General features: G+C 42.5%; 3 protein-coding genes across 3 annotated transcripts; 1 reads left to right on the plus strand and 2 right to left on the minus strand.

Moving 5' to 3' along the window:
• Positions 1 to 65: 65 nt before the first annotated feature.
• On the minus strand, positions 66 to 3181 carry trim35-13 (tripartite motif containing 35-13). Its single transcript, XM_083930995.1, has 6 exons — positions 2799 to 3181; positions 1800 to 1895; positions 1468 to 1698; positions 1357 to 1379; positions 1163 to 1281; positions 66 to 1076 (listed from the first exon to the last, which is right to left on the minus strand). The coding sequence occupies exons 1-6, from the start codon at positions 3015 to 3017 to the stop codon at positions 541 to 543; spliced, it is 1224 nt and encodes a 407-aa protein (XP_083787121.1). The 5' UTR covers positions 3018 to 3181; the 3' UTR covers positions 66 to 540.
• A 4299-nt stretch (positions 3182 to 7480) lies between these two features.
• On the minus strand, positions 7481 to 10767 carry vac14 (vac14 homolog). Its single transcript, XM_083930921.1, has one exon. It carries the CDS (start codon positions 10667 to 10669, stop codon positions 8303 to 8305), a length of 2367 nt encoding a protein of 788 aa, XP_083787047.1. The 5' UTR covers positions 10670 to 10767; the 3' UTR covers positions 7481 to 8302.
• A 190-nt stretch (positions 10768 to 10957) lies between these two features.
• On the plus strand, positions 10958 to 13431 carry LOC310959512 (uncharacterized protein). Its single transcript, XM_083930885.1, has 4 exons — positions 10958 to 11288; positions 11398 to 11510; positions 12244 to 12343; positions 12436 to 13431. The coding sequence occupies exons 1-4, from the start codon at positions 10997 to 10999 to the stop codon at positions 13278 to 13280; spliced, it is 1350 nt and encodes a 449-aa protein (XP_083787011.1). The 5' UTR covers positions 10958 to 10996; the 3' UTR covers positions 13281 to 13431.
• The last annotated feature ends 213 nt before the right edge of the window (positions 13432 to 13644 follow it).

The raw sequence follows: 13644 nt of genomic DNA on the forward strand, positions 1-13644 counted from the left end.
TCCTTTTTATATGCTCATTAACGTGTTAATAAAACTAAGTGTCAATAATAGCATCATAAACACACAAACACATTTACTGTTGGATTACAAACACTTATAAGAAACCTTTTCTAGGACTAGTTAACTAGGCCTGGGTCTGTCATTCCAGCTCATTTAAATATATATATTTCTTTTTTTTTTAAAGTGTTTAATGTAATTTATCAACCCTGACTAGGCATTGTTCTGTTAGCTGCAAAAGCATGTTTATGGTACTATTATGAACATAGTCTTATTAAAACCGGTGTTAATATTATCTTAATTATCTCTAAGGATTTATAAGGCCTTATTACCTATTAACTACACGTATTACAAGGACCTTGATATAAAGCATTACCAAAGAAAGTAGAGATTATTTTTATACTTTCTTGGTACTGTAATTCCCCACAATTGTCTCTTGCAAAAGAAAAAAAAATCAAACCATCACAAGCTCGAGGAGCTTCTCATTTCTTTCATTGGATGATGTTTATACAAACAATGTTTGGCCAATGTCTCAAATGTAAATTAGTCCTTGGACAAGAGTATCCTTGAGGGTAAGATTTTCAGTGGATGCTCTTTACAGGCAGAGCAAAAGTATGGAAAAGCTCTGGGTGTGAGGACCTCTGTAAAGGTGTAGAGAGGGGCTCTCTCTCCAGGGTCGTAAAAAGTCACCTTGTCTCTGTCCATGTCTAAAACTACTCTTATCACTTCTGGCATCTTAGTCATGTTCAGCGGCTGCCATGGTGCAGTGCAGGCCTTGTGCTCGCCGTTGCGGAACCTTATAGTCCAGAATCCCTCCGCTGGTGTCAGCACATGCTTGCCCTTCCTGTTGATGGACTCGCTGGCTACTCCCACCACCCAGTAGGTGTTGTCCTTCACCTCCACATCCCAGCTGTGGCGTCCACAGGTATAGCCTTCAGCAGCAAGCATTTCAGCGCTGACGTCAAAGCGCTCTGGGTTGTCTGGCAGCTTGAAAATCTGGGTAGAGTTCTGCACAACTGTTAGATCTTCTGAGAGGATGAAGCAGCTAGCTGCTGTGTTTGGATCCAGAATCACAGGATCTTGAGAGAAAATAAAAAAACAAGGAAGAAGTTACTAATGTGGCAGGAAAGGAAATGGTCAATTTAAATATTGTTGAGGAACTCACTATACTTAATGACACTCTTCATCTTCTCCCAAACTTTAAATTTCAGAGAGCCCAAGTGCTTGGCCACATCAATCAGAACACCAGAAAGCATTTGTGGATCCAGGGAAGGTTGCCAAGTTCTGCAAAGATACTTCAGCAGTTAGTTGTTGAGAATTGTGTCTGTAAAGCTTTATCCTAGATGTGGCATTACTTACCTTTTTATTGTTTCCTTGTAATTCTGAAAAATAATATTGAAGAGAACAACTTAAAACCATTAATGATTAGGATTTGTTATTTGAATTGTCTGAAGCAACAGTCTTATCTACCTTAAGAAAAGGGATATCTTGAAATTTCATCTCATCTTCCACTAATCTGATGGTGTTTGAGAGAGCTGTAATTTCAATGCTCATCTCCTCAAACATCTCTTTAACCATTAGATTCTTCTGATACTCCTCGGCCTTTAAAGCAGAAAGTCTGGCAGCCTCCTGCTCCTTCAAGTAACTGTGAAGGGCTTCGAATTCCTCTTTGATCTGTGTTTCAGTGTGTTCAGCCTGGTTCTGGAAAGAGACATGAATGATGGGTAATCACTGCCTCTGCACCTTTTGCTCTAAGTACATATGTTCCAAGTAACATGATGCACTGACAAAACTGACAGTACCTTGACATGTTCTGTCATTTCCTCACAGACAGTTTTCGCCTTCTTGTACAGCTGCAACTTCTCTTTCAAAGGCAGCAGCGCGTTCTTCATTTCCTCCTGAAAAGTCATTGACAGTGCATCTACACTTAAAAACAAGGTCAGTCTGGCATATGGCCCAGCTGTTAGCACAATGTGGGGCTTTCAGCTGCCACACACTCTTGCATGGCAGCATTCTCTGTAAGATGAACAATACAGCAGCATCAAATTAAAGGGGAAAAATCTATGTAAGGGGGTCGAATGGTCTGAAACGTTTGTAAAGTTGAGCTAATGCAATTTAGAATCAGGGACATGATATGCAACCCATAGATTCATTTCACATTAGCACTCAAGGTTTTCCGTTCTCGAGAAGGCCGAGGAGGGCAGGAGTAGAATGAATGGTGTCATAGAAACCTTATGGGAATCGAGTTTCAGTCCTTTCAGGACCCAGATGGCGACAGCAAACCAAAAATATAAATCTATTATTAGAATACGAATGCCAAACACCATCACACACATCAGCACAAGGCTTAGAAAAGCTCAGAGCTAGTAATAAAATTAAAATTTAAAAAACGGTGAAAAACACAATATATTGTAATGTATTGTCAAAATGTTGACAAGCTGTAAATTAGAATGTCCAGGCACGAAGTACCACTTATTGGACAGACTTTGAGCTTTAATTTGCAAGTTTGCAAAGTAACCATTCAAACTTATCAGTTATGATCAAATTAAGTGAATCATCTCCGGGTTTAATTGTGAAGGCTCGGCCGCAATGTTGTGGGTATTGTTATATTGTTGACCTTCAATACTGGACTACATAGACATATGTCAAATTCAACATCCAAACTACGCAACAAGTATTCCAAAAGATGTAAAGCAAGGAAACAACTCGAGTAGCTGCGGCTAAGGATATACAGCTCAAGGTATACAATGTGCTACCGCTGTGAAATACTGTGGTGACCAACCCTGCAACTTTCAACTTACCTTACAGTCATGAGCACCTTCCCTAATGGGATAAAGCCTGTGCCCAGTGTGTGCAGCTGCTTTCCCACATGCACCACAGATTGGCTCCAAGTCCTCCAAACAGAACAATGTGAGCTTTTCTCCATGCTCCTGACAAGCCTCTGGGTCATTCTTGCTTCTGTCCTGCTTGAAGGCATCACAGGACTTCTCCAGAACGGTGCTTACCACGATTCGATCCATGGAGGAACTGCGCCAGCAAAGAGGACACTAGTGTGAGTCCCCACTGCCTTGTGTCTCCCAGCTGTCTGTTAGACAGGCTTTACAGAATCAGTGTCTGCAGATTAGCACCACTGTCTGACTGAGAATATGTCCACAAACTGGACAGGAAAGGTCATCATTGAGATGAGCGCGTCCAGTGGTCATTCTTCCGCTTTGATGAGAAGGGAGGATTGGAGGCCCCTCCCATGTCTCTGGAAGGGTACCTCATCTTGACCTCAGAAATAAGTGTTGATACCTCAGCTCCAAAAGGCATATCCCCTGTTATGCTGTGTTGCGTTGAGCATGCACATTGCGGGTTCTCAAATAAACACCACAGCATAGAAAAAAACAAACTGGCATATCATTTAGGAGCCTGTATCCGTGCAGATAAGCAGTAGCCTGCCTAACCCAATGGTGACAGAGAAGAGTATGGTATGCTGTGATCTCCTCTAAGTTATTTAAGAGGTCTGTTGAAACAACCTGTCACTGTGTAATGAAAGAGTTCACAGAGAAACAATGTCCCCCAAAAAAGACTGGGCGAGGATATAAATAGACAGAAGTGACTGATTTGGACTGAAGTTATGTGGGTAAAGATGTCCTCATGCTGACCGTTGTTTAGCTGTTGGCAACAGCTTTTTAAGAATCGTCACATGGTTATTTTTAAAACATCATAAAGCCAAGTCTAAGTTTATTTGTCAGAGTTTAAAGGGTAGAAGAGGGTATTTAATAACAATGGTGTTCACACAGTAGTATGACCGGCCTTGACGTTAATTTGTTAATTTCAAAAGAATTTAACAGTAAACTGACCTTGTTTGTACTGTAATCCAGTACTTTGTGATAGGTGTCAGTTTACCAGAATGAATGCTGTGCCAAAAATAGGGCAAGGGAGTGTAGATAGAGATAGACAGAGAATACAATCCTGCCAATAGAAAACACTGAGTAGACCAGAGCTGCTTCAGCTCTTACATCTCACAGGCTAGGGTTCATAGTCCGCTTAAAGCCATGCCGGTAGGAGAGGAGAGTTATTACTTTATTATTTGTAAATCCACAAAGGGCACATCGGCAGTTGAAATGTAAACCCAAACACATGAAATTCAGGGGAGTAACACGGTCAACCATGATACAGTGCCCCCGGAGAAATTTGGGGTCATGTGCCTTGCTCAAGGTCACCTCAGTAGTGACCAGGAGGTGAACTGGCGGCTCTCCAGCTGCCAGTCCATACTTCATACTTGGTCTATATGAGGGCTTGAACCGGTGACCCTCTGGTAGAGTGTACACCGTATCTGTTGCAATTAGCTACACTGGGCTTTGTCACATATATGGACATTACTTTAGATATTACTATGTTAAGTTTTAGAATAATAAAGTCAGGTATAATTGTATTTGTATGTTTACAATTCACTAAAAGCCTTCTAACATATCACAGCTAGGCATAGTTATGTCATTAATGTATACAATACAAGTGAAGGGTCCAATCGGAGGTAATTGGTCTTTAATGCATTCTGTGTAGGACAGTCTTTGCCTCCTCCTTTCCTCACACACACACCCATGCTATGGCCATGCAAGATGAATATTGGCTCTGCATGCAGTCACTGGACAGATGACAGATTCAGTATGTTATGCATTAATTTTTATTTGAAGTCAGCTTTATGTGTTTTAAGCAAGCCCCAACCACGGCGAATTCTAGGTTCATCCAATGCGGAATTGCCAAAAAATGCAGTTCGCCGAGTGGCCCCTAGGGGCAGGTTTCATAATAGAGCAATTTCTCATTGACCACCCATGTTAAATAGGCCATTTTCACAGCATAATCAAGCCTGTTTAAGGTGTGGTTAAAAAGACCATTCTAGTCTGTTTATTTAGGTCAATGTTTTTGTTCCAGGCTAATTTTAATTCTATTAGAGGTTAAAATTTATGAATAATTAGGGGCACAGCCTCTTGAGTGACAGCTAGCCGCTTGCCCTCACTTCACCTCGGAGGCTAGTTTTCAGGATTAGCATCAGAACTGTGGTTTCCAGTTTTTTCTGTGAGTGAAAATGTATTTACAACTAATTTGTATGTTACAACCATAAACTGTACATTATAGAACAAATAAAAGGTGTTGGTGTCATGAGTGTCACAACGTGTTAGCTCTGTTATGCCAGCTAATTAACTAGCCGCACTTGTACCATGACTTGCAATAAAGTATACTATCTATGGCACATACACTAGATGCTAATCTAGAGAACCAAGAGGATTCGGTAATGCTTATTTGGTAAACGTCAGATAGATGGGTGTATCTCCCTCCCCCAACATCACATCAACACCCTTCTTTGGTAAGAGGAAATGAGGCGGCGTCAAAGTCTGACAAGATAGCGATGATTGGATCAACTTGAAATAATTGACATTGACGTAGAGGCTTTATCCATTTTATATACTATCTATGGTTTCCCATATTATAGATTCATACTTTTGGGTTTCTACTAGAACCTGTTTACATGCTTTAATAAGAAACCTTTTCCTCAGGTCTGCCTGAATTTATCTCTATACACCCTCTGTCTGAAACACTGTCTCAAATCCCCCTCCTGAAAAAGCCCAGTCTGCCTTGATCAGCGATTTGGATCTTGCACATCTGCGTTCTCAGTGTTTCTGCACTGTCATTCCGGTCAGGGTATCACTTTAACAGCACTGTGGCTGTACTTTGATCACAACCGTACAGACACCCTGGCAGCTCGTTTAAAGACAGTTTCTGAATATGAGCTGTTTGTATTTTCTCACTTTTTACAATATCTATAACAATAACTTTCATGATGTAATTTCAAATTTTCTTCACGTTAGTCATTTGTTGAACTGAAAAACGGAAAGTAGATTCTAAATTAAGGATTCAATGAATTGGGACAAATGGATCGCTTTGCTGTGTAGGTTCTCACACATCTGTCTGTGTGTGTGTGTTTGTGTGTGTGCGTGTGTGTGCGTGTGTGTGGGTGTGTGTGTGTGTGCGCGCATGTGTGCGTGCGTGCGTGTGTGCAGGCATCTCATACAGAGGCAAACAGAAATAATGAGGAGGCTGACACATATAGTGCACAGTCAAGTGAGCCCATGGGGAGTAGCAGGGAGTCTGTAGTTGTAAAACTGAAGTTTTCTATGACATGTTTTTCAGTGCAGAGGTAGAAGTTTTCTAGGCCTAATTTTCAATTTCCAAAATGTTGTGTTTTCATAATGGCTTGGAATAACTGTCTACTCTAAAGATAATTCTTCATGTAGTAGTGAAGATACATATTATCAAATCTATGCTCAACACTTTTTAATAGAAAGAATATCATTTTTTATTCAGCTTACCTTGCGATCCCTGAATGCCTCCTTTATGGGATACACTATGTGATTCCTATGCAGACCTGATCTGTGGCACGTAGAGCAGACAGGCTCCAGATCAGCTACACAGAGGAGAAGCAGGCGATCTCCATGTGCTTCACATGATTTAAATGGAAGTCCAGTCCCTTTGAAGCAGAAAGGACACTCTTTCGTACCATGTTGTGCCCAGAACTGCTCCAAACAACAGTTACAAAAGCAACGACCACAATTAATGCAGCCGAGCACCACTGGAGCCAGGAAGATTTCCCCACACACGGCGCAGAAGGAATCATCCACATCCTCACATGAGATGTCACCCTCCATCTGTGAAACTCAATGCAGCACTGATGGGACTCTACCAGGCAGTAAAACATATATTCCCTTCCTGAATGTACAGTATGTACCATGGGTGTTGGACTACATACGGTCCTGCAGCAGGAGAGAGAGGAGACCCAGCTCCTAGTTTCTAGTTTCACCAAAAATAAACGTGCACATTAAAGGCAGGTTTTTATTATTTAGATGTTAAAGCTAAGTTATTTACATGTCTCTGTGTCCGTACATAGGGAAAGTGCCATTTTCAGCTATTGTTAACTACAGTTTGGGGGGGCAAATAAAAAATCTAAGTCTAAAATCCTTATGCTAATTTGAATATATTTATATATTGTCAGTACAGTTAAATTTGTGCATGGTCTATTTTAAGGTTAATAAAAAGGCACATTTTTAGTAGTCATATTCGAAAGGAAATCCTCCTAAATGCAATTTATTACTATTTGTTACTATTCACTCACTTCCTTTGAGTCCTGTGTGAATTACAAGCTCATAATCACAATATAAACTTATAGGTAAAGTTAACACAAAGCATTCACAGAATTTAAAGAAGTAAAATTAATTTTAAAATGATGTATATTCTAATAATAAATCCAGAGAAAGACATTGACTGGACAATTTTAAAAAGGTTAAACTATGTTATATCCTGCAGGTTATCCTGCAGGTTATGCAGGATATAACATAGTAGTATGACAAATGTATGCTTTCTTCTCTTCAAGCGCGCACGCACACATAGAAAAAAACGCATTTTAATCACATGGTCCACTTTATTGATTTTCACACAGCAGTGACAAAATGTGAATCTCTTCAAGAATGCAAGACAAACAGACACCGTACAAGCCTATATACATATTAACTGAAGAATGTATCTGAAAGGAATGGAATTCAAAGCTGCACTAACAAAGAAATGAGGTGCAACAACAACAACATGGTCCTACTCAGAATGTATGCCAGAGTTCAGTCACCTGTGGCTTCCAACGTTTAAAATCTCAGTTGAGCTGGGTCAATACTCCACATGTGAGACCTCTTTTCTGGCAGACAAAAGATTAAGGCAACTCTGAACCAACACATGCTCTATTCATACTGCTCAACAGGAAACACCATGAAAAAACTGTGGATCACATGGACATTAAATGACAGAAGTGTGCTATTTAACACTAAAATGCACGTCAGATTCACTTAAACACTGTGAACATTTCAATTGGCTGGAAAAAAATCTCAGCTGCAGATAGGGGGCAATGGAAATGCAGGATATGGCCATTTTATCACCACCACTAGTTAGGATGTATTACATAATGTGTACATTCTCCAAATCTTCAGTGAGTAGTAACTATTGATTTGTACGTATACAGTCTGCAGTGTATTAAATGTGTTTTCTGTTTAAAATGTGTTTTTATGTTACAGAACATTCTCAATTTACAAACAAGTCATTGTTTCTTAACAATGAGTACTCTCTTAAGTTTTTTTTAATCATACTTAATACTTTTTGGCTTTAATATCTTAAAATCATCTTATCTTTTTCAGAACATCTATGTATTGTTTTTGGCCTAAACATTTTTCTTCTCCCTCTCACTTGTCCTCAAAAGGCCATTGGTCACTATGTCACAAGAACTTCACATCAGCTTCCTGTCAGGGTGATCTGAGGCCCGCCCGGAGCGTTGGTGTCGGACCTCCAGGTGTTTGCTCTGAACACGGTCAAAATGCTGGAGCAGCTCATTGTAATCCACCTGAGAGTGAGAGGCACGTCTGGAGACCACTTGATGTTTCGAATCCATATACTTGGACTCGTCCACAGTCCTCATGAGCTCTGGGTTAGGGACACAGCGCAAGCGGTGGGAGAGCAGCTGGAAGGCCTGGCTCTGTGGCAGCAGCATCAACAGGCCATACAGAGCCTTTATTAGGTAAGGGTTGTTCTCCACATCTAGGAGCTGCAGGCGCAGGTAGGTGAAAATGGGGCTTTCGATGAGTTGTACCAGCTTGTCGACCTCCATCAGGAAGTCTACCGTCACCTCCAGATCTCCGAACTTCTGGATGAGATCATAGGCGTGTTTGTAGTTCTGCGTGAGGAAACAGAGTGACACAGTGGCCACAGGGTTGTGGCACCAGGAACGATACAGGCAGCAAAACAACGCACAGCTCTCCTGGGTGCGCAGGTCTTTCAGCTGGTTGCGTAACTGGAAGAGCTCGGCCGAGGTGAGCAGGATGGTGTTGAGCGTCTGAACCATGGTGGAGGCAAATTTGAGGTCCTCCTCCTTAAGCAAGATGTCAGCCATGGAGTGGAAGATGTTCTCTGCATGAAGCAACAGACAGAGCTGCCTGATGATGAAAGCTCCTCTGTTCTCCAGAAGCTTCCTCTCCAGACTGAAGCGCTTCAGCAGGTTGATCATGAACTTGTAAAAATAGGAGTTCATACTGGGAGTGGAGGGGGACGAGTCCACTGCTTTGGGGCCTGTGCTGGGCTGCTGTCCTGGCTTGGCGCTTTCCGGGACCTTGAGCTCCAGTTTGTTGTCAGTGCTGTCACAGGAGCCGACTTGGTCTGTTTGGCCGGCGGGAGATGACGCTATCTCCGCTAACACCTCCAGATCTTTCAGTATCACCTCATCAGACTCGTCAGACAGTGTTTTCAGCAGCATGGGAAACAGGCTGTCTGTGTGGCAGAACATTTTGCGTGGTGTCTTGATGTAGAGGTGGTAGAGCCATTTGAGCACAGCTATACGGGTCATCATGCCAGTGGAGGAGTCATGGAGGTGTCGGTCCAACACCTGAACAATACCGTCGAGGTCCAGAATTACCTGAGGCCTGTCAGCGCTGGCCGGAGTGAAGAAGCTGATATTACTGAAACCAACAGATTCTTGTGATGCATTCAGCATATCATTGCTGTCTGTCTCCGTCTTAGGCTGGCCGTCTTCCCTGGACGGTGACCCTGTACTTTTATCCTCATCCTCGTCCTCGTCATCCTCAAGAGTCACCAGCTTCATCAGACTGTGATTACAGGCACTGGCTGCTTCTTTGGTATTCTTCTTTCTGTCGTCGTACGAAAGGCAAGGCAGCACTGCAGTTAGGATGCCAGAGGAGTAGGGGAGAACCGCTCTGCCTGCAAGCTGGATAAACTCTCTCATCCAGGTCATAGCCGTCAGCTGGATCAGGTCGTTTGTGAGTTTTGTTTCGTCTGCAACCTGGCAGTGAATGACCAGGATGTTGGCCATCTCAGCAAATTTCACGCTGGAGGGTTCCTTCTTAATCTCCTTCAGAAACTCTCCAAGCACCACCTCGCAGGTCCTACGGATCTCCTTGCTGTTGTCTCCCAGGATCTGGAAGAGCCCGTCCAGGATCTCAGGGAGGTAGTCCAGCAGGTTGATGTCTGGGACAGACTCCAGGACGTGGATCCAGGAAATGATAAACTGCCGAGCATATTGATTATTGGAGTAGATTCTCTCTCTGAGCAGGGGGACAAACGCCACTAAGTCAAACTTGTTACTTTCTGTCACAATGTCTTTAAGCAGTCTGTCCAGGAGTTCAGATCCGCTTTTCACATTGGGGTCTGGGTCTGCTGCGAGCTTACTGAGACCATCAAAAAGCAGGTTAAAGTGAGGCAGCACAGCTCCTCTGGCCACTTTGACTATATTATACAGGGCCTCACAGGCATAGTAGCGCAAACGGCTGTCTGAGTCATTAAAACACGTGAGCACAGGCTCAATAAGCTCCTTCAGATACAGACCCGAGTCCTTTCCTAGGGCGATGGAGCAAGCTGCCAGTCCAATAAGACCCCCCTTCCGACTGTGGGGGTGCTGTGAAAGGGCAAACTCCGAAGCCAGTATCTGGATCACATGTCTTATTTGAGTGGAGCTGTTCTGAGCGACAAACTCCCGCACTAGTTTCTCAATTTCTAGCGCTGCGACTTTCCTCTTCTCGTACAGTTTGTCATTCAAAGCCCTGACAATGTTGGGCGTCAGAGGCGAGAAATCCTTCTCCTGGTTCATGATCGCAGCTGCGGTTGTACCGGGTCCGCTCTATTGAAATAAACGTTGAAAAACGAGAGAAAGTAGTCCGCATATATGAGCGTTTATAAGCGAAAACACAGCAGCTCCACTCGCAAAAACCAGGAAGCCTTGTAATAAAACGCAGCTGACCGGTTACTTCCGCCGGAAACACGTCACTGTTGTTACAAATATTTAGGTCCCGCTTTGCGAAAACCGTTAGCTCAAATGAGCTTCATTAGCTGTAAGGTATTTCATTCAGCCTCGCTTCTTTAATTGTATTAATTCTCTTTCCCAGGTTGAGAGGCTTGTTACAGGCAACAGTCAGTGATGGCGAGCCGCTTTTCTTTCCACTCTCAGCTCTCCGCCATCATGGAGACGGTTGCCAGGTCTGCCCTGAGTCAGGTCTGCAAGCTGGTGGATGAAGACTCGGCTGAGCTCCGGCTGCGGTTGTCCCAGCTCATGGTCGCTAATTCCGCCCTGGCAGAGAAAGTTAACAGTCTGGAGTGCGAGCTGACGGCTGTAAGAAGCGACGCCCCTAGGGCCAGGTTGTGCAAAAGTAATCATAGCATAAGTGTACAAACACAAACTGTCTGCCGCAATGACAAGGAGGAGGCTCACGGTACTTCTGTTTCACAGTGACAAGCTCAAGATGGTATGAAACATAGGTATTGTTTCTGTGTTTAATGTGTGTCCCCCCCCCCCCCCCCCCCCCTGGTCTACCCCCCCAGTGTCTGGGTCGCCCACCATAGATGGGATCTTTGGAAAAGATTGGTGTATGAATCTGTGGAAAGACAGAGACCCATACAGTCTGGAGAGAGACTTGTCACAGCCTTCTGAGGAAGTAAGAGGAATGTTTACACGGCTGTAAAAAAAAATTACACATGCAACAGAGCAGGTCATATGTGGGTTTAATTTGAAGTACCAGACACAAACTCCCAGTAAACTACAGGTCTACTTCAAATCTCAGCTCTTAAACCAAGACTAAAGACTTTTCAGTCCACAAGACAATTTATTTACCGCTTACTTGCAATTTAACGTGTATTCCTTTAGATATTCTTGGTTTTATTTTATTATTAGATGCTTTTCTCTTGTTGGAATTTTTTGTAATTAATTATCTGGATGTCACTTCAAGGTCATGTTAAGTGTTTCTTTCCAATGTTTATAGTGTTTTTGTAAAGCACCTACCTTGTTGTTGAAAGGTGCTAGACAAACTTGCCCTGCCTTATTTGGGTTATAAATGTTTATTCAAGGAAATAATGGTAAATCTCAGCTCAAAAACAGTATACCTTTGAATAATAAAGGGATATTAATATGCAAGTGAACACAACACACAGGCTGCATCTAATTATTATCTTATTATAATATTTTTTTGCTAGAGCTTCAACAGTGAATCAATCAACAGACAAAGGTAATTGTCATGCAAATGTGGCAGACAGACTGACAAAACATTTAAAGACATCACCTTGGACTCCACTTATCATTTCAGCTTTAGTCTGTAAAGCATTGATTGCTGACAAGGACATTTTTGCCGTATTTAACTTCAGTTTAACATTTGAACATTTTCTATTTTGCAGTCTGTGGCCACGTCCAACCAAATTACTCTGACTGAGATTAAACAGGAGGATTATGTTGAAGAAGCTGTCAGCTGCTGCCAGGAAACATTTAGTACAGCAGGTAAAAGAGTAAAGGAGCATTGGCAAAAGGGAATACGGAAGCAGCTTTAGATGCTTTTTTGATTGTTTTAACTTTGTTTTTATATGTAACAGAAAGTGAAGAAGGCACGGCTGTGGAACCGGAGCCACTGTCAGTCGCTTACTCGGTCGACAGCAGCGCTTGCAGCCTGTCATTTGATCCAGATGAAGAACAGCTTGTGTGTGCGGGTGGTATTAAAGAACCAACCATGCAGCTGATATCCATCGCTGACACAGAGGACGCCTTCAGCAATCATATCATCCCAATTGAAGACGATGATGACGACGACGATGATGGTGATTTACAATTCGTTGAAGAAAGTCAGCAAGCGCTGCCGCTGGACGCTGAAGATGGGCCCATCCACGACAAACAGCACACACAACCTGCAAACAGCTCTGAAAACAGCACTACTCTGGAGAAAGATTCACACGATGACTTTAATTTGCCTAATGGAGAAATCGCCAAAGATCCAGACGAAGACAAATTCACATGTCAAATATGCGGCAGGACATTCTTCCACAAGGGTACTCTAACACATCACATGAAGTCTCACAAGTTCAACTTTTGCAACATTTGTAAGCAGCATTTCCCTCACATGAACAAGCTCAACACGTTGCACACCTGCGTTCCTCCACTCGCCTGTCAGAGCGTCAGCAGATCGTGCGAGCTGTGCGGGAAGACCTTTGCAAACCCATCAGCTCTGAGGATTCACTATTTTGTCCACACAGGAGAGAAACCACACAGGTGCAGCTTTTGCGGGAAAGGTTTCACCCAGAAAGGCAATCTGAAATGTCATCTTCGTATCCACACTGGAGAGAGACCGTTCTACTGTGTAAAATGTGGGAAGACATTCACGCAAAAGATAAACCTCAATCATCATTTACTGACGCACAGGGCACAAAACGTTCAGGTCCGATAGCTAGGAGACATTTTAAAAGTGAGAAACCTGTCAGGGAGCTATTGTTGTGCAACAATAGCTTTATTTATCTGAATCCATTGTGTTCTCACATCACTGTAAGGATAGTTATGTCTTGTTTGTAATGACTTTTAGTCTGTACTGTAATGTTTCTGTCAGTTTACGAAAGCACGTCAGTGTTTTAGTTGTTTTTACAATAAAACATGTTAATTTAATTTGAACTTTTATTTGAGATAACGCCTTTTTAAAAGTATGAATTATTTGAGTCTAATCAAAACTGAAGTTGCCTTGAACTTAGGGCTTCACAATGAATCATTTTCTAATGGTCATCGTGATATTAACCTGTGTAATAAACACAATGGCAGAC

Source organism: Echiichthys vipera (assembly GCF_963691815.1).
Source record: "Echiichthys vipera genome assembly, chromosome: 17".
In the NCBI taxonomy this organism is placed as follows: Eukaryota; Metazoa; Chordata; class Actinopteri; order Perciformes; family Trachinidae; genus Echiichthys; species Echiichthys vipera.

Coding starts and splice junctions, on each gene's coding strand:
- trim35-13 (XM_083930995.1), bottom strand. CDS start 3,017: ATGGATCGAATCGTGGTAAGCACCGTTCTGGAGAAGTCCTGTGATGCC. Junction 1,699..1,799: donor AAATGACAGAACATGTCAAG/GTACTGTCAGTT, acceptor GTCTCTTTCCAG/AACCAGGCTGAACACACTGA. Junction 1,282..1,356: donor TACAAGGAAACAATAAAAAG/GTAAGTAATGCC, acceptor GTATCTTTGCAG/AACTTGGCAACCTTCCCTGG.
- vac14 (XM_083930921.1), bottom strand. CDS start 10,669: ATGAACCAGGAGAAGGATTTCTCGCCTCTGACGCCCAACATTGTCAGG.
- LOC310959512 (XM_083930885.1), top strand. CDS start 10,997: ATGGCGAGCCGCTTTTCTTTCCACTCTCAGCTCTCCGCCATCATGGAG. Junction 11,289..11,397: donor TGACAAGGAGGAGGCTCACG/GTACTTCTGTTT, acceptor CTACCCCCCCAG/TGTCTGGGTCGCCCACCATA. Junction 12,344..12,435: donor GGAAACATTTAGTACAGCAG/GTAAAAGAGTAA, acceptor TATATGTAACAG/AAAGTGAAGAAGGCACGGCT.